General features: G+C 42.3%; 1 protein-coding gene across 8 annotated transcripts in view; it reads right to left on the bottom strand.

The window, feature by feature from the left end:
* The window catches only part of LOC106746471 (sodium bicarbonate cotransporter 3), a 76,804-nt gene extending 52,642 nt beyond the window's left edge, over window positions 1–24,162 (bottom strand). For 2 of the 8 annotated variants that reach the window (XR_001374604.1, XM_014623086.1), the window contains exons 1-2: window positions 18,326–18,659; window positions 597–721 (exon numbers count right to left, since the gene is read on the bottom strand). Coding sequence is in view for 7 of the 8 variants with exons in the window: in XM_014623086.1 (XP_014478572.1) it covers window positions 597–721; window positions 18,326–18,390 (190 nt within the window). In the remaining variant the exon portion in view is untranslated. Of the gene's footprint in view, window positions 1–596; window positions 722–7,366; window positions 7,657–18,325; window positions 18,660–23,967 lie in introns of those variants that run through there. The other 6 variants (XM_014623088.1, XM_014623087.1, XM_014623090.1 and 3 more) reach the window with 5 other exon arrangements.
* Window positions 24,163–24,428: the final 266 nt, after the last annotated feature.

The following is a 24,428-nucleotide window of genomic DNA, read 5'->3' on the forward strand; positions in this document are numbered from 1 at the left end:
AAATTTGACGTATATTGCTGGTGAAAAAATTCACACGTCATTAAATTGCAACTGCGATCTTTCCCATCGAAATATCGAGGATAATGAGGGAGAATCCTCGAACGTATAACACATGCGAAGGTTACAGCGATAGTCGGCAAAAATAGGACGCGGATTCGGGTAAGTCGCATATAACCGCTCGATATCAACGAATCGACGCTTTTATACTCTACTAACCGACTTCGACATTTCGTTTTTGGTGTCGGATATTTTTACCGAATTTTTTCAATCCATATGTATGTGAATCCGTCACCTCGAATTTTGAATCGCGTTTCGCAGACTCCCACAAGTCACATTACAAAGTTCACGTGACATAATTTGGCAGTTGACAGTCAGTTGTATCATAGTAATTGAATTGGATTCGACAATTTTCTATTTTTCGCTAAAGTGAGTGGTTTCGCGAGTGAAACCTAGATGAAAAGAGAAAAGAGAGATTCGTTCAAATATTCGGTCGCCGTTAATTTTCATTAAGTTAATTGAACAACAAGAACTTCGGTTAATTCCATTAAGTAATGTAATTGTTGTGAGAGAGGATTCGGAAATCCGGGGCTGCTTACCTTCATAATCTTTTTCCGTGTAGGACTGGTGGGTGATCCGCGCACCCGGGTCCTTCGGGGCCTCATCGTCACCTGTCCCGCCCACGTGGGCCCCGCCGGTTCCGGCCCCCGGCTGCATCCACGGTCTGCAAAAATTAATTAAACGTCCGATTTAATTATCGCATCGCGACGACGACTCTTTGTCGACGCAACCGCAGCGTCAACGGACGCGCACTTCTATTATTAACGCACTAACGAGTTTCCAACTGAATGTCATCACGTCCGTTTGTCCGTGACTTTGCTCCCCCATTCTCTCTCTCTCTCTCTTTCTCTCTCCCTCTTTCTTTTTCTTGCTCCTTTTCTCTCTGCTTCTAACTTTGGAGCGTGCTACTATCGCTAATAAATTTCCTTCCGAGAAAGAGAGAAAGCGCACTTTCGCCGAACTGCAGTTTTATCATTAAAACGAGCTCCGCCGCAGTTATTATCGAATTCGTGTCTCGTCCGATTAATACACATCAAAAGTTCTCTGCTTTTGCGATAACGGGGGGGGCAGGGGAGGGGACGGTGGTAGGTGCGATACGTGCCAAGTGTGCACGTGAGCGCAAGATATTTCGTGCGTGTCCGTGACCGCGTGCAAGCAGCTATGTATGCGCGAGTTGATAATAATTAAACTTCCTCAGCCGGAGGCGCGTTGCTTCGCACAATTGCTTCCTCCTCCTCGCTTCTCTCTGTCTTCCTCTCCTTCTCTTTCTCTTTCTCCCTCTGTCTCCGCTTCCGTTTTCGTCCTATTAAATTTCATGCCCGTTTATTTCGGTCGTTCTTATTGCATTTGCTGCGCTCACGTCCGCCGTGGCTTAGCTATTTCCGTTTAACACTTGCTCTTAATATAAATATGTACCGTGGTTTATCGAAACACGAAACGGCAATTTAATACACGCTGTCTAGCGGTGTATCGCGAATTCTTTCATCAATTTTCTAGGTGTGTATCGCAAATTCTTTCATCAATTTTCAGACGATTATCTCTCTAGCGATGAAAGTGTAAATCGCTCCCGCTATAATCCGACTGCGCCCCGAATAACTTCGAGATTGCATTCCCCGGTAATTTCATGATATTGCATGCACAATAAATCACTTCCATAATTAACTCTTCCTCCGATGAAGTAATGCGCGCATTAATTATAGCGCGTATATTTTTACGTCGGACACACACGGCGTGGACACACATATGTCCCTGTCCGATTTGCGTTGATAGAAAATTACACACGGAAAAAAAGGAACTAACTCCCACAGGTGAAAATTAGCTTTCTATGTAATACAACTGAAATCTAGTTGATTTAACTAATTTTTTTGTTCCTCCCACAGCTAAAAATTAGGTCTGGTAACTAAATTTTAGTTGTATTATATAGACAGCTAATTTCTTCTTTCGGTGTAGTTATTTTCGGCGCCAAAGGCATTTTATAGTAATAGCAACGTGCATATAAGATCATTCACTATTATCATTATATTAATACTTATTAGAAAAATAGTTCTCTCGACTATTTTTGTGGTTAAAATAAAAAAAGGGTATGTTTGAAAATAACTACACGAAATAATTTTGCTAGCACAGCAGATTGTTAATTACTACGGTGACAATAGAAAGATTTATTACATGGAAAAAATAATTTTACCGTTGTAGCAAAACATTGTCGCGATAGTGATAAAATTTAGTTGGCATAACCAAATTATTTTTGCCGCCTGTATATCCGGCAAAAGCAATTAATACTCTCAACAAATCTTTCTGCTGCTTAAAGGAATTTTTTTACTACCTCTACAGTAACCTCTATAGTATCAATTTTCTGTACCAGCAAAATACTTTTCTCTGTATATAATTTTCTATCAGTGTGCAAACTGTCCGTCCGTTTGCTTTTTACAGGCGTTTCGCCATCCTCGCGGGAGATACATAAATTTCAACGCCTTCGCGAACGATGAATGAGTTTAGCGGGGATGAATTTATCGCGCGCGACGAGTTAACTCGGCCGCGTTTCGGCCGAAGCTTTCGAGGTGCGTGCATTTTCGCATCGACGCAGCATCTGTTCCCGCTGTTGTCATTGCCACGCGCGTGCTCTATTCTGATATCCGCGCTCTTGTCGAGCTTCGTTCGATCGGCCAATTGTACGAACCGTTCAAATCGACGCGACAGCGTCGAAGGCATCTCGCGACTTGTATTTTCTCGTTTCGCGCTACGTGTTGCGCATTCCGGGCTTGCGTCGCGAGCGCGACAACCCGGCAACTTTCTTTCGGCCCGAGCGAATAAACACACAGAGAGAGCATATGTCGCATCACATGTCGCACATAGCGTCACATTGTTTCGCTGATGAGGACGAACCGAGAATTATTTTCATGTCCGCGCACGAGAAAATGAGAAAAGTTAGGGTCGCGCGTTCCGCGCTCGGTCGCACGCGGAAAACACGACAGACTGATTACGAATCGCCCCTCTGCGAGAAATAAAACAACAACGTGGTCAAGAACGAGGGAGCGGTAATTCGAGCCCGACATTCTGACGAGATCGATCGCATCGAAGAGTTTTGCAACGCTAATCCGTCGGAATGGATTTCGTCGATGCTGCGCAAAAGAGCTGGCGTTCCTATTGAATTATATTTCGCTCGCGAATAATCTCGTAACAACGACGTAGTTGCAAGAGTGCAATTAACGGGTTGCACGTGCGTGATGTTCGATTCTTCATAAATTTAATTCCGTTCAATGACGGGAGCGCGCGAAATTACGACCATCCCGGCTGAACGTATCTTTCCGTCCATTCGAAGTGGTTAATCAATCAATTCACTTTCTGCGAATAAATCGTCGCGAAATATAGTAAATTGTTTTCAATTAGTTTTTTTTATCAAATAATGATTATACGAATATTAAAAAAAGAGAAAGAGAGAGGGACACGTAATATTGGATTTTAGAAATTATTTCATAACGAGGCCCATAATTACTTTATGTAACGTGCGTCGATGCCCAGTGGGCATCTTCGCCGCTTATCGAATTCCAATGAAGGTGCACACGTATCTAAGATTTTCTTTTTACTCGTGTGCGTCTGCAACATATGATTATGCGCACGTAATGAAAGCATTTCCCGTGGACTTGATCACTTGGGGATATTAGTTCGCAGATTATTTAGCTCATCCGACAAGCATACGCACGTAATCCCGAGCTCCCGGAATCCTACGGGAATCTCCTTTTATACTAATTGAAAGTACTTACTGTCATTTTTCCCCCCGGAGAAAAAAGCAAGCGTAACAACGTAGTTGTCCGCCATGATATCTTCATCTTTCCTTGCGTAATCATTCTCTTCCGCCGCGGCATTTACTAATTTCCTTTTGCGTCGACGTTCTTAATTCCTTCCCTCTCAGGTTCATCTTACGACTGTCGAGAGCAGATCATAAAGTCGCGAACATAACGTCGCAAGTGGAACGTATTAAAAATCGAATCCCTTCGGAGACCATTACGACCTGTGCTCTCTCGAGGAAGCAACAGCACGGTCTCGTAATTATCGACAAAGTTCCGCAATTCGTTACCGTTTCTCCGATAATTAGTTATAAGCTGCAAGTATCCACTCTCGTGATAAGTATAAAGTTTACAAAGACGCGTATAAAATCTATATTTCTCCAACGCATTATATACACGGAAAAAAGATTCTTCTGGATTTCATAAAATTTCTTTGGAACAAAGCCAACAAACAAATGTTTAATTTAACAAACAGGATTTGTGATGTTTGGTTTTTCAAACAAAATAAATATTTTTACGTTAAATAACGTATTTCCTTTGTATTTTCACCCATAAGTTGCAATGGTTGTTATAAGCAATAAATTATTCGAAAGGAGTAACACTATATTAGAAAAGTATTAAAAAACTTGTTTGTTTCAGTGAAACAATATTTAACACATAAAATAATTTTTTTTAATTGGAAACGAAATATTATTTTCTCTAAATAATACTGTTTTTTCTATCAAAAAACCTGGTTTATTTTAGCGAAACAATATTTTCATTCAAACCAAGCGGTATGTGATATTAAATTATGTTGTTTGCATTAAAAAAGTCTCCCAAATCAAATAAACACGCATATTAAATCCAAAGAAATATTTTTCTCTATATATAATTAAAATATTACTAAAATAAAAGAGATTATATACGACACGAAGAATTGTTGGTTGAAGAATGTCAAGTATGGAAAAAGTGAAACGAGTTTCTGGAAAACGTCATCTTCCGTTTTCTGCGTTCCTTACGATTGCCTGATGTGGCGATTAACGACTAAATATCGGCCGATGGAGGCCTCAGACGAGTGACACGGGATCGTGGTACATGTGTGACGCACTTCATAGGGAAAAGTTCGGCGTCACTGTCATAGCAAGTCGCGAGGATATAAGTCTCGTGTAAATAGCTCGCGCACAACCGTCGCATACACGTTCACGTGCACACATCGATCGCGTGACAGCATTGCCGCCGCCGTGGTCGCGCTCTTATCGGTATGTATTCCATGCTCGCGCTCTTGCGGAAGCGGCGGCTCGATTATCATGCTAATCGCGATTTATAATCCCGATGATGCGAACGGTAAACACGGTGAGTGTTCGTGACGAATTGGCCGTGTTTCTTCCCGTCGAGACGGCACGCGCTCAACCGGCGAATTTCTCACGCAGAAGAGGCCGGCGATTACGGTGGAAGATAACAGGGATAATGACAACGTCGGCAACGCCGCTGATGAATGAACGCCGGCGACAATGACTGCACTCACTATTCACCACTGGCGTCGCGATGACGACGGCGGGGCGAGGGGGAAAGCTGCTTTGGAGGATTAATGCGCCGGCACGGGGACTAGTTTTGCAACTTGCACCGCGAAAAAATGCGTTTTTCATGCCGCGTTTTGATGGGAAAACTCGTATTCTGTTTATAGATATATCCGTGCACGTTTCCACACGTGGGGAATATTGCTCTGGGAAAATTTACGATTCGAAATTGTAAGCTGCATGATCGGCGGAAGAATGGATACAACGGCAAGATAAACAGATCGTTATGCACCTGTATACACAGAGATATATGAAGTAATGGAAAAAAAAAAAAACAGTTTTTCCATAAAACCGGACACGTGAACTTTCGATGCCCCGTTCTTCTTTCTTTCTTTCTTTTTGCGTGTCGCTCCCGAGAGGGAAATTAATTCGGCACGTCGCGCTCATCGCGTGAATGAATCCTCCGCAAACCGGGGCCCTAACAAACCGGAATGACAAAGTAAAAAAATCATTGAGATAACGCTGCACATTCGCGTGGTACTACACTAGCGCGGCGTGGCGCGCTTACTTAACGAAGAACGACACGCGAAGTTTGCTGGACCACAACCGTACACTGCCGCATCGCGGACAATGCGTCATGACGCGACGAGCATATAATAAAGATGTGGTACACCGTCATTATCCGCCCACGACGCGGATGTTAATTTTGACACGCGCACTATGCCGGACAGTTTTGTGTCTTGTCATGCTGTAACAAAGAACAAGTCACATTAAGTGAGGATCGCAAAATACGCTCGTCTCGCCCTCGCTTCTTCAGATTCCTGTCGTCCCCATTCGCTGTTGCCATTCGGACTTTTTTTTATCGTAAACGATGGTGTCTCCATGCGTTCCGGCCGTTTATTTAGTCGTTGGCAAATAACGAAATAAATAAGTGATGAAGAGGAAATTGAGGAAGAAGAAGAAGAAAATAAGGCTCTCGCACAGAAAAATCACAAACGTGAGACAATAATAAACGTGAGTGAAATCAAGCTGAGGGATCAATTAGGATACACGATAACAAATTTTATATCCAAATATGAAAATTGTCTTGTGTGCTACCAACTTTTGATTATTACTTCAAGTAAAATAAACATACAGCTGATATGTTACCATTTCCGTGACGTTTTCATGTGTTATATTTATATCAATTAAGTAACTTAACTTTTTTTGTATATTATTTAAAAATGAAATATTATTTCGAGTTCTTTTAACACAATTGCTTTGTTAATTTAACACGTTGTTATCTGAACATTTTGCGTTAAATCGGTATTTAACATGTATACATGTTAAGATAACACGTCTTAAGATAACATTTTATACTTCAGTATTGATTAACAAAGGTGTCAATTTAACTGAATGTCATTTGTTATATTTTATACGTTAAAATTTACAGACGAGTTGTGTTAATCTTATCCGCAGTAACAATTATCATTAAAAAATTTGGACAATATGAAATATCATACATGTGTAACTAAAGCGTAACAGTGGTACAATACGTAAGAGAGGTTACTCAAACAATATAAATATATCAACTGAATTAATGTCAAATGTTACTATTGCGAGTAAAATTTAAATCAAAATAATTAATATCACGTGTCGATAGAAAATGTGTTCGAGCCAGTTCATTAACGTCTTCAATTTGTGAACAAGCGACACACGATGAATGAGTTAATTCAATTTAAAATTCAGAGTGGACTTTTTGGGACTCGTAAGAAACATTAAAATCAACATTTTATTTTTTATTGTGCGTTGCTTCAGGTTTGCGTAATCTGGAGAGAGAAAAGAACAGAAGTAACCCCGAGATTTCAACTTGTTGAAATTCCAGTTACTTCCATTTACTGTCAACTTTTCCTCACGGTCACTTCTGTCTTCTTCTCGAGTACGCAAGTCTAAAGCAACACGCTGATTAATTCTCAAGTTTGACTTTACGTTTCACCTTGCGCGATTATAGTAATTTGCGCGCAAAGTTCTGAACTTTTCTCGCGTTACCTCCGTCTCCGATCGATTTGGATTCCTATTCCTGGCCTCACCGGCGACCGTCGACTCCCACGTACGGAAAAAAACACTGTCGCGCGCGACACGACGGACGTTGAACGATCACCGGCTGCGCGACATCGTCCTCCTTATAATCCGATGTGGCCGATTAACACGTGGCGGGAGACGGCTTAAGCGCACGACGACGCGCACGGCGTGCACATGCACCGCGCCGCGATCGCAGATGCGACTGGGACCGCGCTTTTAACGGCCTGCCGCGAATCAGCAGCGGGCAAGACGATCGTTTGATCCGCGGCTGCTTTTTCGTGGGCGCTGCCAGGTGCAGCTCAGCTCTCTCGGCGACGCGCGCAATTGCAGCGCCCGATATAAACGCGAACGACGTATGCACGTGTTGTCAGGGTCGTCCCGGCCCCTCGCGCCGTCTCTTCTTCGCGGAGAAAGACCGTAGAATGCTGCGACGTCGCGGTTCCGCGCGTTATGCATCCTCAATGAGCGCACAACGAAGGCCTGCATCGTGAGACTCCCGTCGCAAAAGCACAGCTAATGTGCACCGAGTCCGGCGTGATTTGTCGGGATTGACACCGCGGAGGTCGTCGGTTTGTTCCCTGGGACGAACGTAAATGTCAAATATCGCGTCAGTTAACAAATCCGGCCCGATCTTTTCAGTTCAAATCGGCCTTATCGGATTCATCGACGAGCTCGGACGTCAAATAGCGCGTCAAAAAGTTTCGTAGTCTTATTTCGTTTCTTGGGCGAAATTTGATTTCATTGCATCTCATGGAAAACAAATGAATCATCGATCGAGAAATCACCGTCGTTGTTTGTGACCCTTCGCCAACGTTCTCGCAGCATTCGCACACGTCGAAAGGGCGGGAAATTGAAGCGAAACTTTGGACTCGTGCGATAAACAAAACGAGTAATCGAAAGTAATCGAAAGAAGTGTTCTAATCTCGGGATAAATTAGAACAGTTCCGAGACAGGCGCAGAGTCCATTCCTATTATATTATTGAGGACTGAAACAACAATCGATCAACGTTATTTCATTGCGTTACGAGACCCGTCGGTAGCGCCGCTTCAGTAAATAATCTAATGTGTCCTTTGTGACACGTTCGTGTCTCGAAATTATCGTAATTCATTCCGAAAGTGGGTCGGTAGTAACATACGTTATCAGAGATACGTCGTTAAAGAGGCCGTCGCGCGGTGAAGGCGATCGTCTTTGATACATCAATCACCGATGGAACCGGCGCTCTCGCCGGTAGTTTCGTCTTTCAAGAGCCCTCCCTCGTTAATCTAAGATGCGAGGTCATCTGACAGAATGTCAAGATCGTCTCCCCGTTGTCGAATCCATTGTCGACCGCCGATTACGAGCCGCCAAGTGGATAATTACCGCGATACGATTACCCATAGCTTATACCTATGTACGGGACCTCCGTGTAATGAACGACCTATTCGTCCGAGCTGTGTCTGTATAATAGAGGAGGGGTGGTTCGATTAACGAGCCCGGAGAGTATGATCATTGTTTAATCGCCGGAGTGCTCGCTCCAGGTTCGCGTCCGGTGAAAAACGCACGTTCTCAGTTACTCCCTTACGTTTTATCGCACGCTCCCCATCCTCCTCTGTTTATTTTCCTCTTCGTCTCGCTATGAGATTCACGCTTATTCACATTCGCATTTGAATCTACAGTACACACAGTAAAAAGACATTTTGCACGTTGTGTTAAAATCGGTCCTTGTTACAGTTTTTATATTAAATTTTTAACATATCCATATATGTGAAAAATTTAACATAAAAACCGTATATGTAACGTTAATTTAATATATTGTGTTTATGTTATCTTAACATCTTGTAGCAATGTTCAATATGTGTAAATATTAAAATAACACATTTTGTACATTTTACTTCAGTGCCGATTAACGTATTAATTTTGTATTCATTTTTCGCATAATATTGGTGTTATTTACTTTTCAATATATTCGATTTATATTAAATTAACACAAATATTTGAATAGACCGTTTAAGACATGTAAAATGTGTTAAATTTAAAACAAAATTTTTTAATGTGTAGTAATTATTGCATCTATAAATTTTCACAACTGTGAAAATTTAGAACTGTTCGAGTTATTGAAATTTATTGCTGAAATAACTCTTGTGTGACATAATTAAATATACGAGCCGTAAAATGCGGGGAGAACCGAAGTAGAGGGAAACGTTGAATTATTCTCGACGAGCGGTCCGTCACGTATTAAAATCGGTGAGTTTGCCTTCGTTAAAAATATCTCTGGCGAGAAACATAGTCGGAAAACTCCTCTTCCGGTACTCCTAAAATTGCATATCGCGTATTTCCTGAACTTACGTCTTGTAAAAGTAACATATAGTTTACCGAAACGCGTCGGTTATCCGATTAATCGACCTCATTTAAATTTATCCGAGTTAGCGGCAGAGATAGTTTCCGGCGATTCGTCATCGAATAAATCAACAGCAATTTCATAAAGGTGCGCAATCACACTCATTATATCGGCAGCGCTACTAATTGGTGTAAATCATCAAACCGCCTCACATTTCATCACGTCCGTGCCCCGGTATCTGCTTATTGATCCATGATATTGCGTCCGCACTTTCCAATCAATGCCGATAAATCTGAACGTGAAACTGCCTCAGTTATGAACTTACTCTGAATTAATGAACAGCCGAGCTTTAAGAAAGCTTCTTCGATATTGTTTTGACATATTGACAAACAGGCGACAAATATTCACCTGTATCGAGGAAATGGCCGTGTCGAACATTGCAAATCCAGCTTTCACGCCGAGAGGAAAATGACGTGACAAAATATTAAGATATTTTAGGAAATTGGCACGTTCGATCGTCGCGGTGCTCGTCCCGAAGGAAGAGGGGATAAGTTTCAAGGTTTGAAACATTTTACGCATGGAAAACAGACGTCGGCAACGTGAAACTGTGACAGACGGCACCGCAAGCGCCACTCTCGGTGCATCGCGTCGCGCTTCCGGTTTCGGAGCGAGCGAACGATTTCGGACGAGGAAGCGGACGATGCTCGAGTATGATGATCAGCCGCGGAGGTCGGCGGACGGTTCAATGAGAGCATTAACGAGCGACAACAACGTCAAATGAAAAAGTCCTTGTGATATAGACACTTTTCCGCAGACCGCACGTGGCCCGGCGACTAACTCCGACACGCAATGATAAGCGCGCCGATAATTGACCGCGTAATAACGAAAATGATAGTCGCGATGATGATAGTCGCGACGGTGCGCGTCGATCGTCGAAAACACCGTTTGTTCGTCAATCTATTCATTATGTAATTGAAACAGCTCCAGTTTAAAGATGATCAACATACACCTATATCGACACGTCATATCGCTCATTGATTATCGCGATTGTGACCAATAAATGCCAACGTCGAACGCTCTCAAAATTTACGACGTTTAGCTTCTAATCTCGAGTACCGGTCGAGAGCGGAATGATGCGACAGTTCTTGTTGTGTTCGCCAAATAAGCGCTGAAAGCGGCTTTCCGGTAAACTTTCGCAATGCAAGGAATGTCGATTACAATTAGAGAAAATGTAAAATTACCGTCAGATTCAAATTGATAATTATTTACGGTAAAATTACGGTAAGATCACAGTAGTATCCCGCATAAGAAATGTCTTGGGATCTAATTGGAATCTAGTCCGATTTCCCGAAATAATCATGGATTCTAGTTAGAAGTGTAATGTTTTAAATACGCAATTCTAAGTGAGAATCACGAACAGATTTTATTTGATCATCCCAACGTTTTCCCAAAGATTTTTTCCGGTTTCCGTTTAAATTTTACATATAAAAACGTAAAGTAGTATTTTACATAAAAAAAACAGTACATATAACAGTGATAATAGCCAGATATACATAGATCGGCATAATACCTTTATCCTAACATAGTCTAATCTTTGACATTTATTAGAATTAGAGTTAGCAGAATTTTTCCATTATATGTGCATGATATCTATAGATTTATACATTATGAATGTAATGATTAGTATATAAGAAAATAGTGACAAAATGTCGTATATTACTTCTTCTTCGTTATATGACTTTCGGTATGTTTCGACGGTTTAGTACAATCTTTTAGCAGAAAGCTGTCGCAACAACATTAAAGTTAAATTATGGAATATATAGGATTTCAAATTAAATATGCATATGCTTAATATTACTAATTTATTAGAATAACACTGCACAGAATATTGCATTGATATCTCGTGCGTCGTGGGTATAATTTAAGCCAAGTGGAACCCACTATTATTTTGGAAAATGGGACAGGATCCTGATTAAATTCCAAGATATTTTTTGTGCCAGAAATAGAAAACCGATGGTTAGGAAAAATGGGATTTCCAAATAGTATCGCATTCGGATAACCTATTTCGGAACAATTTGGATATTTTAATCTATGTTATAAATGGGAAAATCTGGAAAAATGTCTATGCGGGATGATAATTTATTCAAAATTTTGGTAAAATTAATTGTTTTTGATACGCAAATAGGCTGTATTTGTATTTTCCGCACTAATGCATAAGACGAAGTAACATTTTTTTAATATTCTTATCAAATGTCTCTGCAGGTCTGCTATCCTCATATATAAACCACGCTAAAAAATTTTTTTAAGTCTCTCTAGTTATCCTGGTAGAAATGCATGCAGTTATCCTAAACACTCACCCGATTATTGCCTCGTGTTAATGCATTTTCATTAATTTTAACAACACTGTGTAGGAAATGGACAAGAACTTGATAGAGTTTTATTCAAGGATACTTCTAGGGCAAAACTGTCCACTTCATGAGCAGTAGGGTTGCTTTTAATCGAATCGTTTTTTTGTCCATTTATTGTTTTGTTGTTGTTCAGTAAATGAGTACAGATTTTGTGCATCTTTTATGCGCAGTAACTATACGAAAAGCGTTACATCCTGATTGATATCCCAAATAGTTCTACTTCTCAGTTGGTAGACAATTGGTAGAAAGTTAATGTAACTGTCCAATAACTGCTCAAAAATGCTTGAAATTTCTATCAAGGTAACTTAGTATTCTAATTATTATATATTATATAGTATATCAATATACAGTATCAAAATATTTTACGGAAAATATGAGTTAAATAACGCGTTTTACTCATCTTAAGGCTAAATACTCCTTGTGAATTTTATATCAAAATTTTTTTATTTTTTATTTTACCAACTTTTCAAAATTTACCGCAATTTATCGAATAGGTTATCGTCAGATTGGTTCATTTTCATCTCCAATTGTGATGGAAGAAAGTGATTTTATTAGTAGGTTACTAAAGTTTGTTAGAGAAACACGCCTTATTCGGCATGAAAAAAATGCCGACTCGAGGGAGCCAGCATGAATCGCATAAAACACGGACCTTAAACGATCTATTAAAACGCCAGCTACGCACCAAGACGGCCGGAAACTACCCGGGATCGTCGAATCACCTGTGATTTTTTCACATTCGCGAGACGGCTATTCATGCCATGAAAAATGCCTATGCCTTGCGCGCGATCCGTTATCGTAGCTTTTTCTCGAACATTCGCACGCTCGCGCTTTTTTGCCAAGTATATTCGACGATAATAATTTCGCGAAAGGGCAGAATTTTTCAACGCGAAAACGGCCTCGCCTCGTCTGGTCTGGCCGGTCGCGACTTGCAAAGGGCTCCATATCGAAAATATATTTTTCACCCCGCATCGCGTTTTCGACGAGGAACGATGAATGAAACGTGTCGGCATCAGAGGAGAGGCTTTAATGGCGTGAAAAATTCTCCGCCGACCACTTTCACGCTTCATCGGTGCGAAAGCGAGAGAAGGACGGCCGGTTAGTCGTGTCAGGTGAGAGTATCAATTAGAGATAAAGGCGTGTAATGGGCGTGTTTTCCTCGTATAATAGTGCTCGTTATCGCGCTATTCAAAGTACTTGTTATGCGTTGCTAAGTCGATCTGTTCAATTTTACATTAAATCGTGCAAATATTTCTCGGAGAGGAAAAAACCGCGTCGAGAAGTATTGTCGCGCTGAGCTCATCCGTGAAAATCGCTGATCCGTCGAACTGTATCGGCCGAACCTAATTCGCCGTTACTTGGCGTTAAAATTCGAAATTCCTCGGCCATTCTTTTTGCTGAACGAATTGATGTCTTTGGTTCGCTTAATCAGCCGCCTATGTTTTCATATACATTCGCGTCAGCGTTCCGTTATCTATCACGGCAAAAAAATCGGAACCGAAATTTTGGCTTCTGGTACGAAAAATTGAGGTGCTGTCTGTTCACAAATTCCGTCATGTGAAAACGATCATGACGTCAATAACGAATTAGTTTTCAGCGCAAATATATAATATTTACTTTCTCTCGCAAATATTGCGTGGACAGTTAAGCGAAACTGTTAAGTAAACGATCGCGAAGTCATACACACGTCGTTGAAGAAGATCGATCTGCCGTGTTGAGCGACTTGTTATCACAATACATTAATTTTTAACGAGCGATTTGCCGAGGAATTTGTCATTCAAATAGAGACCGAGACTTCTGGCGCGCATCTGGCGCAAATATTCAAGCGTGATCCGCGCTATATAGCAGCATACCAGACGTCGTTTTCTCGCTCGGCTACGCCGCGGATACATTATGCATGTAATCCGATTGATAATGAAATCATCATTAGACGGCCGACTTTCCTCGAAGCGTGTTTAACCGTAACCCGTAGCCCGAATCGATCAATCGTGCGATATTAACCGTGAATCGATGAATAACAGATAAGTTCCGACAGGTAATTAGCGTGCACCCACGTGAATACGCGCGCACGTGTGTATACACGACGATACGTTTATATTCTCGCGGCTCTAACGGCTAAATGGAATTCGGGAAGCGGCGGAGAGCGGAAAGGCAAGACCGTGGATGGAAAGTGATTGGAAACGATGAACGATAGACGAGAGCGATCGGAACGAAATGATATTTCCATCGTAATTCCACCTCGCGAGTCGGAACCACCGCTTGCGCGTCGTGATATAATTCCGCGCACGTGTAATTCCGTGCGGTTTAAGTAGCTTTTAATAAACCCTATAGGATCAATAATAGCTTCTGCTTAATTCGCCCAAGAAGTTGACAGAAGACTCGACGAACAATGACATAGCTGACAGGGATTCTCGAGTTGAAATTTTAGTCCTACTTTAAGTTTAATTTAGTTCCATATTAAGTGTTCAAAGGTCTTCTATTGTGCTCCTTTTTTATGGTGCTACAAATGGAGAAGTTATTGCCGTTTTTTCCACTTGAAGACTTAAATGTAAAATTAAAATTAAGACTCTGGAGGACTAAATTCTTTTTGTAACATTAAAGAAATATTTATTGTGCTCTTCTTATGTTATATAAGTGGGAACTTATTTCCCCCCGTTTCCTCCCCATTAAAGATTTAATGTCAAATTTAAAATTTCGACTCAGGTTCCCCTTCCAATTTTCAATTTTTACACCCATGCCGAGTTTTGATATATCATTTTTTTTATAATTATTATAGCGCTGTGGAGCTACATGGAACTATCTCTTCTAATCGCTTCCATTAATTCTTCGCGTATCGATAAGCCGCGTCTGAACGCGAATATTGTAAAAGTGAATCTTGACACGGCGCGTCGAACCTTTCGCAACATCTTATTACGCTAAGTAAATCGTTTGAACGGAGGATAGTGAACAGGCGAGATACAGGGCAATTTTATAAAGCGACGTGCACAAAATAGACGAGGGCATTGTTTTACAGTTTATAAAATCTTAGGAGAGAGAGAGAGAGAGAGAGAGAACGAATCACAAAGTAGACGCAGTGTCTCGCTGGCAAAGCGCGGCGAGTGGAAACGCAAAGACTAATCGATTATCACTCTAAATACCAGTGGGACTCTCATGCACCTCCGGCGCATTAAAGAGGTCAAAGGTTGACTATCCCTGGACCGAGCGTTACTTTCTACCAGCCTCGTTCTTTTTCTCAGCTCTCGCGAAATAAACTTGAGACTGCGTTATAGCACGTAATTTCTACAACAAGATACCGTGCGATCTTTTTTTCCTTTTTAATGAAATGAAAATGTGTATCTTACATTAACATCCGCCCGATTTATATCACGTGGTCTCTTCCTCTTTCGTGCGGGCGTGACTGAAATTTCAATCTAACACGTGTCTACCGCGACAGCGAGAGCGCATTTGCCGTTTTTCGTGATTTTAAAAACTCGCTTCCCGATCCAATGTTGTTGCAAAACGTTTCTCAAAAATTTTCAGGCATTACAAGTTTCGCTCCAGTTAATGTTTATGCGCGCACATATTTGTTTTGAAAAATTTTCAAATTTCTCCCCCGCATGTATCTCGATCGTTTCCGATTAATGACATTCTCATCGAGAAATTTTTCCAGATAATTTTATTTCACCGTCACTTCCATTCAATATATTTCAATTTACACGATAACGAGTGCAGAGCGAGTTTATCGAACGAGTATCACACTTTTTCGCATTGCGATATCTTTGTTGCAAAAACAGTTGAAATGATTTTTCTCAGAATTGTTTAAAAGTAGCGCATGGACTCGGCGTGTCTTTCTCGCCGATAACTGGAGCGAGCACAAGCCGACACGCGGGTCAAATGTGATTCAGAATCTCCTCATTTATTTTTTACGTTATCTCTCCCCGGTTTACTACTCGTCACCCCCGACCTCCGATGATCTCGACCGTGCTCTGGCAGCGATCAGCAGATCCTCCGGATCTATCAGGACCACCAACCGTGTCGTATCAAGCGCGTCCTCAGCCCGAGAGAGCTAATCGCCTTTCGCTTAATTAAGCGTTGCTCGTCGATGCGATATACACTCACATCGCGGCGACAACGTGCCATTTTATCTCGGAAAACAACTGCACGGCGATAAAACGCGGGTTACGGCGATTCGGCCGATTATTTCGAAAGTATCACGAGCACGTAATTTTGTAACTTTGGAGATTCTAGACGGCCAATGCGTCGTCATGGAAGTCGTGAATTCGTGATGTGTACGTGTGTACGTGTGCGTAGCAAGAGCGATACACGGATTCAGTCGGCGCCCCATCATTTGGATGGTATTATTCCGTCTGAGGACAACCAGTCGATACCGGTCTGTTATCTAAATCGAAACTGATAATGTCGCACAATAAAAAGTAATATAATAATGAGTTCGTGTAACAATGTGCGCGCGTGTGCGTGCACGTGCAAACAACTTCGACTCAATAACAGACAGATGTCACATTCGTTTGCACTTTGGAATGCTACGCAACGAGCGCGCAATGCGAAGTTTAATTGCTCCGTGAATAATTTGGATTTTTCTTTCACGCGCGTGCTTACGTTGTTTTCGAGACGATCGATCCTTGCTGCGGCAGGGATGATTATTGTCGTCGCCCATGCGGGCGGAAATTATCGTTCCGTGCCGATGTTCGTTTCTGCGTATCTTTCTCTCTCTTTCTCTCTCTTTTTTTACAAAGAGAATATAGTAATCGCGAGTTAACTATCGAATTTGCCTGGACGAGACAGGGGTGATTTTTTTCAAGTTCGCTGCCCTGATAACGACGATTGTTGTACATAGAATCGAGCATATATAAGAGCAGATAAGGGAATCCATGCGTCATTCGGGTCAAAGTACGGGTCAGCTCGTGATCGACCGGTCGGCAATGTATATCGGGGGGAGGGTAATTATTCCCGCGTAATTTTTATCGCTGGATCGCGCGCAATGCGCATGAAAAAAATTCCTTCAAACGCGGCCGGCGTTGACCGAGCGTCGTGGTGTTCGCTTTTCACGCCGCACTCCCGTCGAGGACTCGCGCGACTCGAGGACGCACGGCGGCGAACATACATCGGAATTAAATGCCTTTCGTGCAACGAATGACCGCACTGCTGATTAGTGCAGTTGCGTTGTCTACAAATTACCTCGCTGATCGTTCCCATGACGTGTATTTATTAATTATCAATGCCCGCACGTGACATCGATCTCGAATTATCACCCTCGCGTCAGATCCGCGGATATTTTACAAACCCGCCGTCGCGATGTTATTTAATTGTCGCCGATGCTTGCCGAGCAACGTTAATGAAACGGACACTCCCGTCGCAGAAATTGAATTTTCCCCAGTGAAAATAAGGAGTTATCAGTCGCGCAGCAGGACGTAATATTGCAGGTTGAACTCGCGACGCTATCGAAGTTGATACCGGTCGCGCGTATTTTTCCTACGTTTTTTTTCTTTCCGAAGAGAGAAAGAAAGAGAGAGAGAGAGAGAGAGAGAGAGAGAGAGAGAGAGAGAGAGCGGTTGAGAAATCTCCCCGGGAAATTTCAGTGACGTATATCGTCTGAATTCAATCGGCAACCTGTTATCAGCATCGATACCGCGTACAGTTACTTTTCAACGTTTTTACAGTAATCACCAGAGACTTGACGTCGAGTGTATCGAAAGACTTGAGCAAATAAATCAGGGCTCAATATAAACCCGATAGGATACACGATAGAGCACACGTTTCCAACGCGAATGGAAAAAAAAGTCCGCAGTTCGCTTTCGACGCTCCTCTCTGATCTACGCTCGAACAGGCCGCTTCTAGCCGCGATGATAGTTATTCGAGTGGCCACTACGTCGAGCCACGCGGACGATGCAAATTAATAGAAACGTTATCGACGCGTTATTAATTATCCATTAATCGATTCGGCCGATCAAGCGTAACACAGCAATGATCAATTCATATTCTCTCCACCGTGATTCGCGGAATGAATATCATTTTCCTGTTCCAGAAATTATCTCTCGCAATTCTCGTTGCCATGGAGAATATTCTCTCTCTCTCTCTCTCTCTCTCCCTTTCTCTCTCATTCTATCTTTATTTCTACCCCTGTTGGAAAATAATGACACGCAACGACGTTGTTCAAACTACAAAATTTCCTCCCGGACGCGAGTATCGCTAGAAGAAGATCGTACTTGTGGGAATGCGAGACTTCTCGGAGCTCCATCGGCGGCTGTACTCGAAGGGACTGGGCATTCATGATCTTTCGACGAAACACACAACGAAGAATGTACTTTCGGCCACGAGACGTCAGGCGACGGTGGTCCTCCTCATGTTCGGCGGAGTCGCGCTTCGCGAGTAAATAGAGAAGAAGTACGCGTGGGTGCGAGGGTGTGCGCTCGATCGACGACTCGTGCTCTGTCTCTCTTTCTCCTCTCTTGATTACCTCTGTCTGTCTGTTCTGCTGCTCACTCACTCACACATGCGACCATGTACGCACGTCCACGCACCGCGATGCACGTCGGCGGACTGTTTACCACCGTCGCCACAGGCCAGATGTTAGCTTTCGATCGCGATCCTCTTCTCGGCATCACCGCCGGTGGCTGACGATCGTTGCAACCAGTCGTTGGCTGGCGGCAGCGCGGAGACAGTCGGACGACAGTCATCCGGCGATTTTGATAAGGAAACTCCGCCCAGATAGCGCCGAGATACGCTCCGTGAAGCCGGTCAGCCTGCCGCGCGGAGAGGGGAATCGCGGTTCTGTCATTTCGCGGCGCGGCGGAACGAGAATCGGAAGGGTGACAGAACGAGCTTCGTCGACGGCCTCCTCCTCCTCCTTCTCTCGGCGATCGGTACGCTCGAATTTCGAGGCGAGAGAAGAAAGAAAAGCAGGGGACACACGAAGCTACGGCGAGCCGTCGCGCATGCAGTGCACTCGCGTGGGATTTACGTCGACGTTTTCGCGGGAAGCGAATATCTCACGTTCGCAAGGACGCCTTGGTATGGGTGCGCGTATCGATGACGCGCTTCGAATTTTTTCCGGGGCGACGAGCCGGGTCACGCGGCGACGCCGTTAAGAAAATATTTGTCGGTTCCTCTGGAAAATTTTGTGTGACGATCCCGATAACCGTCGGCTCTTGGAATTCGGACGGCGTGCAGAAAGTGGATAATATTATCTTACGTCATTTACGCGTACATTCACACTCATACGCACACATACATGCTCTTGAATAGTTATTGTACATCGAGTCCCGTAGCTTTGACTCCAAATAATGTAGAGCCGTGTAGGGAACGCTCTCGATCAGCTCGGTTTTTCCGCCAATTCTCTCGTTTTTGTTAAACGATGTAAAATGTCATTACCGTGAAAGAGTAATATTGACCAAATGTGGACCGCGGAGCGCGCGTCAAGTGGAACATGTTGAAATTTGCACACATGTTTTTCCAATTGCACGCCTATATCTAGTATAATCGCGTGTGTCGATTGCATCATCGCGCTTATCGCATTATAAACACGCGTCTTTTATTATACAAATCACACTCGGTGGCAGATGACGTTGCCTCATTGGAAATCATTATTACACACCGTCGTGATAATGGATTGGCCGTATCGGTGCGAGGATGTCGCCTTGTACAAAACTCACACGCGCGCACGCATATACATACACACACACACACACACACGCGCGCACGCATGCACACGCACGCGCGCAAATATAATAGGGAGCCTGCAGCGTTTATGAGTAGTTTCGAAGGAAGAATAGATTTGCGCGTTACGTAGTTTTGCACTGGGAACACGCATCGCGCTTTTCATTTCCCTTGCGCGAATTATAAAGTTGCGTCGTTACAAGCTCCACGATAGGACGATGGTTCTGCTCGAATGCGAGAGAGCAATCTCCGCTGCTGAAGATAAACACGCACTGACAGAAAAATTGGTCAATCTCACAACACCAGTAGTAGCGCTTATCACGCAAAAGTTGGTTTTCCGGCCAATTTATTATTTTATGGTGCAATCACGTGTGTCAAACACTTTTTTCTCGGGATATAGGCGCCGCTGTGAGACGACATTGCCGATTAACCGTGTTACTATTGGCCAGCAGAGAGTTTCGGTCGGCATAATGTAGTCCGCGGAGACTTACAAATAGCGCGCCTATCTTCATAAATATTTAGTCGTCCGTATGAATATTGGATATTGCATTCACGGTGGGTCGCACCCATGGGAGACTGATGAATTTGTTTAATTGTCCATCACATATCTAGAGACCGTTCTACCGTATCTGTGCATATTCATGAGCCGAACTGTTCGATACCGTGCCGAGTTCGTAAAATAGCCCGTAAAATAGCGGTATAATAAAGCATCAACAAAGGCGCTCGAGTTATTAAGCTGATCTCGATTTGTTTTACTGCGAGATGAAACTCATTAATACATCACACACATATACACACGTCAGAGATTTTTTATTACATTGTACAATATCTGCGGCCACGTGTACGATGTTCTCGGACTTTGCGCCAGTGAAAATATTTATCGTTTGGTCGCCTTCTTTCGTTGATATCGTTCACGCTTTTCTATTTCCGATCGAAATTTAACGCGAAACCGCGCGCTCGCCGGGGAAATTGACGGTATACGGGAATTTTCGCGACGACGGACAAACCAATATTTGGCGGATTGTGGAACGCTTTTCTCAGTCATTCCCTGTGAGTTTATCCCATTCCTTTCGAGCTTCACCGCTCGTTTAAGAGTTCCTTATTATACAAATCCTCCGGTCTATCGCACCCTGGGGATCGCTCATTTTTTTTGCGGAAACGAGCGGCTTGAACCGCCGGCAACCGGAGGCAGCTAGTTGATGCCGATCCGGGGATAATTCGGCCGTAATTAGGCGCAGACGCTTTCGTGTGTCGGATAAAAAAAGAGGGGGCAAAAAGCAAACGGCAGGACTTGACGTATAATCGGGCCGTGTTTCGTTATCGGGCCACGACACACAGTCGTGCGTGGAGGACAGCACGTATCCGCGCAAAGGAACGGCCGATTGTCGCTGTTGCGCGGCGAAGCTCAACCGGAGCAGCACGACATGCTGTCTAGTGGAATCGAATAATGTCGCTGCAAGTGTCGCATGTGCAGTGGTATTGTGTTGTGGTATACAAGGTGGTTCGTAATTATATTCTTTCTCTCTTTCATTTCACCGTTTAGTAATTTATTTCCACCTTAATCTCTTACTTTTTTCTTTTTCTTTACTTTTTGTATTTTCTGCTATGTGCTATACTTTATCTCGTGTACTTTTTCGTTTTCTGTTTTCCCTTATGTAAACACTTAGTAATTTTTAGTCATGCCTTAGGACTGAAATAAACGTTTCTCTCTCTCTCTTTCTCTCTCTCTCTCTTTTTTTCGGCTGTCAGGAACATGCGAAGACAGGTAGACTTTAAAACAAAGTCGTATGAATATTTCCAGTATTTGAATTAATGCAGGATTTTGATTGATTAGGTTTTTAGGCACTAATCTGACACGCCTACCTTTAGTGCTATACATCAAACATATACTGCATGAGAAATCACGGTGAAATATCAATCTTCTAATTTTCAGAACTTCGAAATTTTTATAGTATGAATGTTTTTAACTTCGCTATTATTTCATATCTAATATCATGTCCTTTTTTTTCTTTCTAAGATCATTATTAAATATAAATATTTATATTGATACTACTAATTTATTGTATACTGAATTCTGCATTTTAGGAGACTATGTCCGCAAATGGTGCTATCTCTCTCTCTCTCCCTCCCTACCTTTCTCTATTTCCTATATTTCTTGTCACTTTTCTTGAGTTGTCGAATGATTCTCTTTTCGATTCTGTTCGTCGAAAAGAATATTATCATCGGTAATACGTCTTATGTCGCGGCGTCACGTCGTTTAGCTATCTCGGTTTAATCGTTTGTTTGCTTGCACGCATCGAGAAAGTCAAGAAGAACGATCTGTAATTATATAAGAGAGGCGGTATATGTACAAAGTGCCTTCGCATTGTTTGATGAGGGTCTTCATGAAATATTCATCGCAGGATTTCGAGGCGATTTTCTCATAGCGGGAATTTCACGCGTGAACTTGTACATCCCTCTCTCATTCCAAAGCGAGAGATGGTTTTTCGTGGTAAATATATTTTTCCGATAAGGCGTTTAATGAAATTTCCGCTTTACGCTCACGCGAACGATGAAATCGCGATCAGTGCGCAAAGAGAGATTAAGTTGTCTGTGCACGGAATTTCATTCCAACTCTTTAAATCTTGAGACGTTAAATATAATTAAATTTCCTTGAAAACTTTCGCCAGGCAGGAGGAGGTCGGGCCTCTCGGGTATATTCACTGGCCTCGCGCGCGACATGCACGAACGGAGGAGTTTTCATTCTTTACAGCGAACTCACGCCTACCGCTCTCTCAAGTAGCGTCTGTTTAGACACTGTGGGCCTTTTTAAAGCCAATCAGTACGCACTAAAGACTCATAAATAGTGTTTCGTGCCTACTACCGACGGCACGTTATTTTCCTCGTTATCTCTCGGCCCGATCTTCTTGTCCGACGATAAGTTGTTGGAGCAAAGGGCTTGCATGCCCTAAATTGCATGCGAGCCTAATCTAATGTGTGCCTGGCGCGAACGCGAACAATGAAATGACGTCTGATTTCAGTCGGCACGTAATGCGCTTAGCGGCAGCCGCCAAATTTTTTTATAATTGATAGATGACTTTCGTAATATATGATTGCGCAGTTTCGTTTTCCGATATCACATACCGTTAACACACAGACGTCGAAGATTGGTTGAAAAATGGATTTATACCAGAAATAAAAACAGATTTACACTTTTTCTTTATTTGTCTCATGTGTGTTATATTTTTTGCACTTTTAGATATTTATTATTATACTCAGTAAAAAACATTTTGTATTTGTGTTAAAATTGATCCTTATTAAAACTTTTGTGTTTTTAACATACCCGTGTGTTAATTTAACATATTGTATTTATGTTATATTAACATTTTGTGTTATGTCGATATGCAACATGTATAAGTGTTCAAAATGCGTTCAAAATGTGTAAGTGTTAAAATTACATATTTTATACTTTAATATTGATTAACGTATTAATTTTGTGTTAATCTTCGACAAAACTTTGTGTTACTTTTCAACATATTCATTTTATGTTAAATTAGCACAAAAATTTGAATAGATCGTTTGGAATATGTGAAACGCATTCAATTTAATACACAATTTTTTACTGTGTGCTATATTCTTTCTTAATTTTTCTCATTTCCTACAGATCCCAAAAAAATAGATTGGAATTTATTCTACATAATTTATATTAGATATCTTCGCCTTGCGAGAGTGATAGCTCGTGAATATCTTCGCTTTGATTTTTATCTATTCACACATGCGATAGTTCTCTCTCTCTCTCTCTCTCTCCTGTTAAAGCAAATATAAAACAATATTACGTAATTTTCCTGCCCCATTTTTGCCCCGAGTAAGATGTAAATTAACGTGATGGAAAATTAATTAACAACATACAGCGGCATTTGTTTTCGAGCGTGAATAACGTATGCGTGCAGTTATAACGCGAGTTTTTGCATTGACGTGTTTCGTGTACCGCAAACGCTGAAATTCCTATGTTTGACGCTGAGCAAATATCAGCTACAAATGTCACGGTAATGTTTCACTTACATTATCACTCGTGTGCACACGCTACTTGGCATTAGCATTTACGAAACGTATTCAAAACATGAACGGTATTGCAGACATGTACACACATACACAATGCTCGCGCGCACACACACACACACACCTAAAATTTCGTACACATTCACGTACTTACCTCCTGATTTACCAGCAGTCTCGAATGCACCCTGACCGTGACTTCCTTTCCCTTCCGACTCGATCACGTTCTTTCAGATAGCCCGCATAGCCACACGCAGGAAATCGCACTTTATATACACAGATAGGAATCGACTCTTTTTCTCTGCCGACCGGATCTCGATCACCGGCGCCGGTAGTCTTCGATGCTCTTTAATTAAAACATCCCAGCGCGATACCCTCGTGTGCGAAGTCTCGAAGATCTCATGCTGGAAGCGATTGGAAAAAAGAGTCAGAGAGCGTAAGTTTCTCATTGCTTGGAACAAGCTCGCCTCGTTACTTACGAACGAGTGGATCGAAGGGGAACAGGGTGAGGGGTAATAAAGTAAAGAGGACGGAAGGAATTCAATGAAATTATTTACAGATGCGGGATAAAATGTTCTCTCATACCGAAGTACTTCCATTAACGTGAAAAGTTACATT

The sequence above is a fragment of the Dinoponera quadriceps genome, unplaced genomic scaffold, assembly GCF_001313825.1.
Source record: "Dinoponera quadriceps isolate SergipeBrazil2010 unplaced genomic scaffold, ASM131382v1 scaffold1850, whole genome shotgun sequence".
NCBI classification, from domain to species: domain Eukaryota; kingdom Metazoa; phylum Arthropoda; class Insecta; order Hymenoptera; family Formicidae; genus Dinoponera; species Dinoponera quadriceps.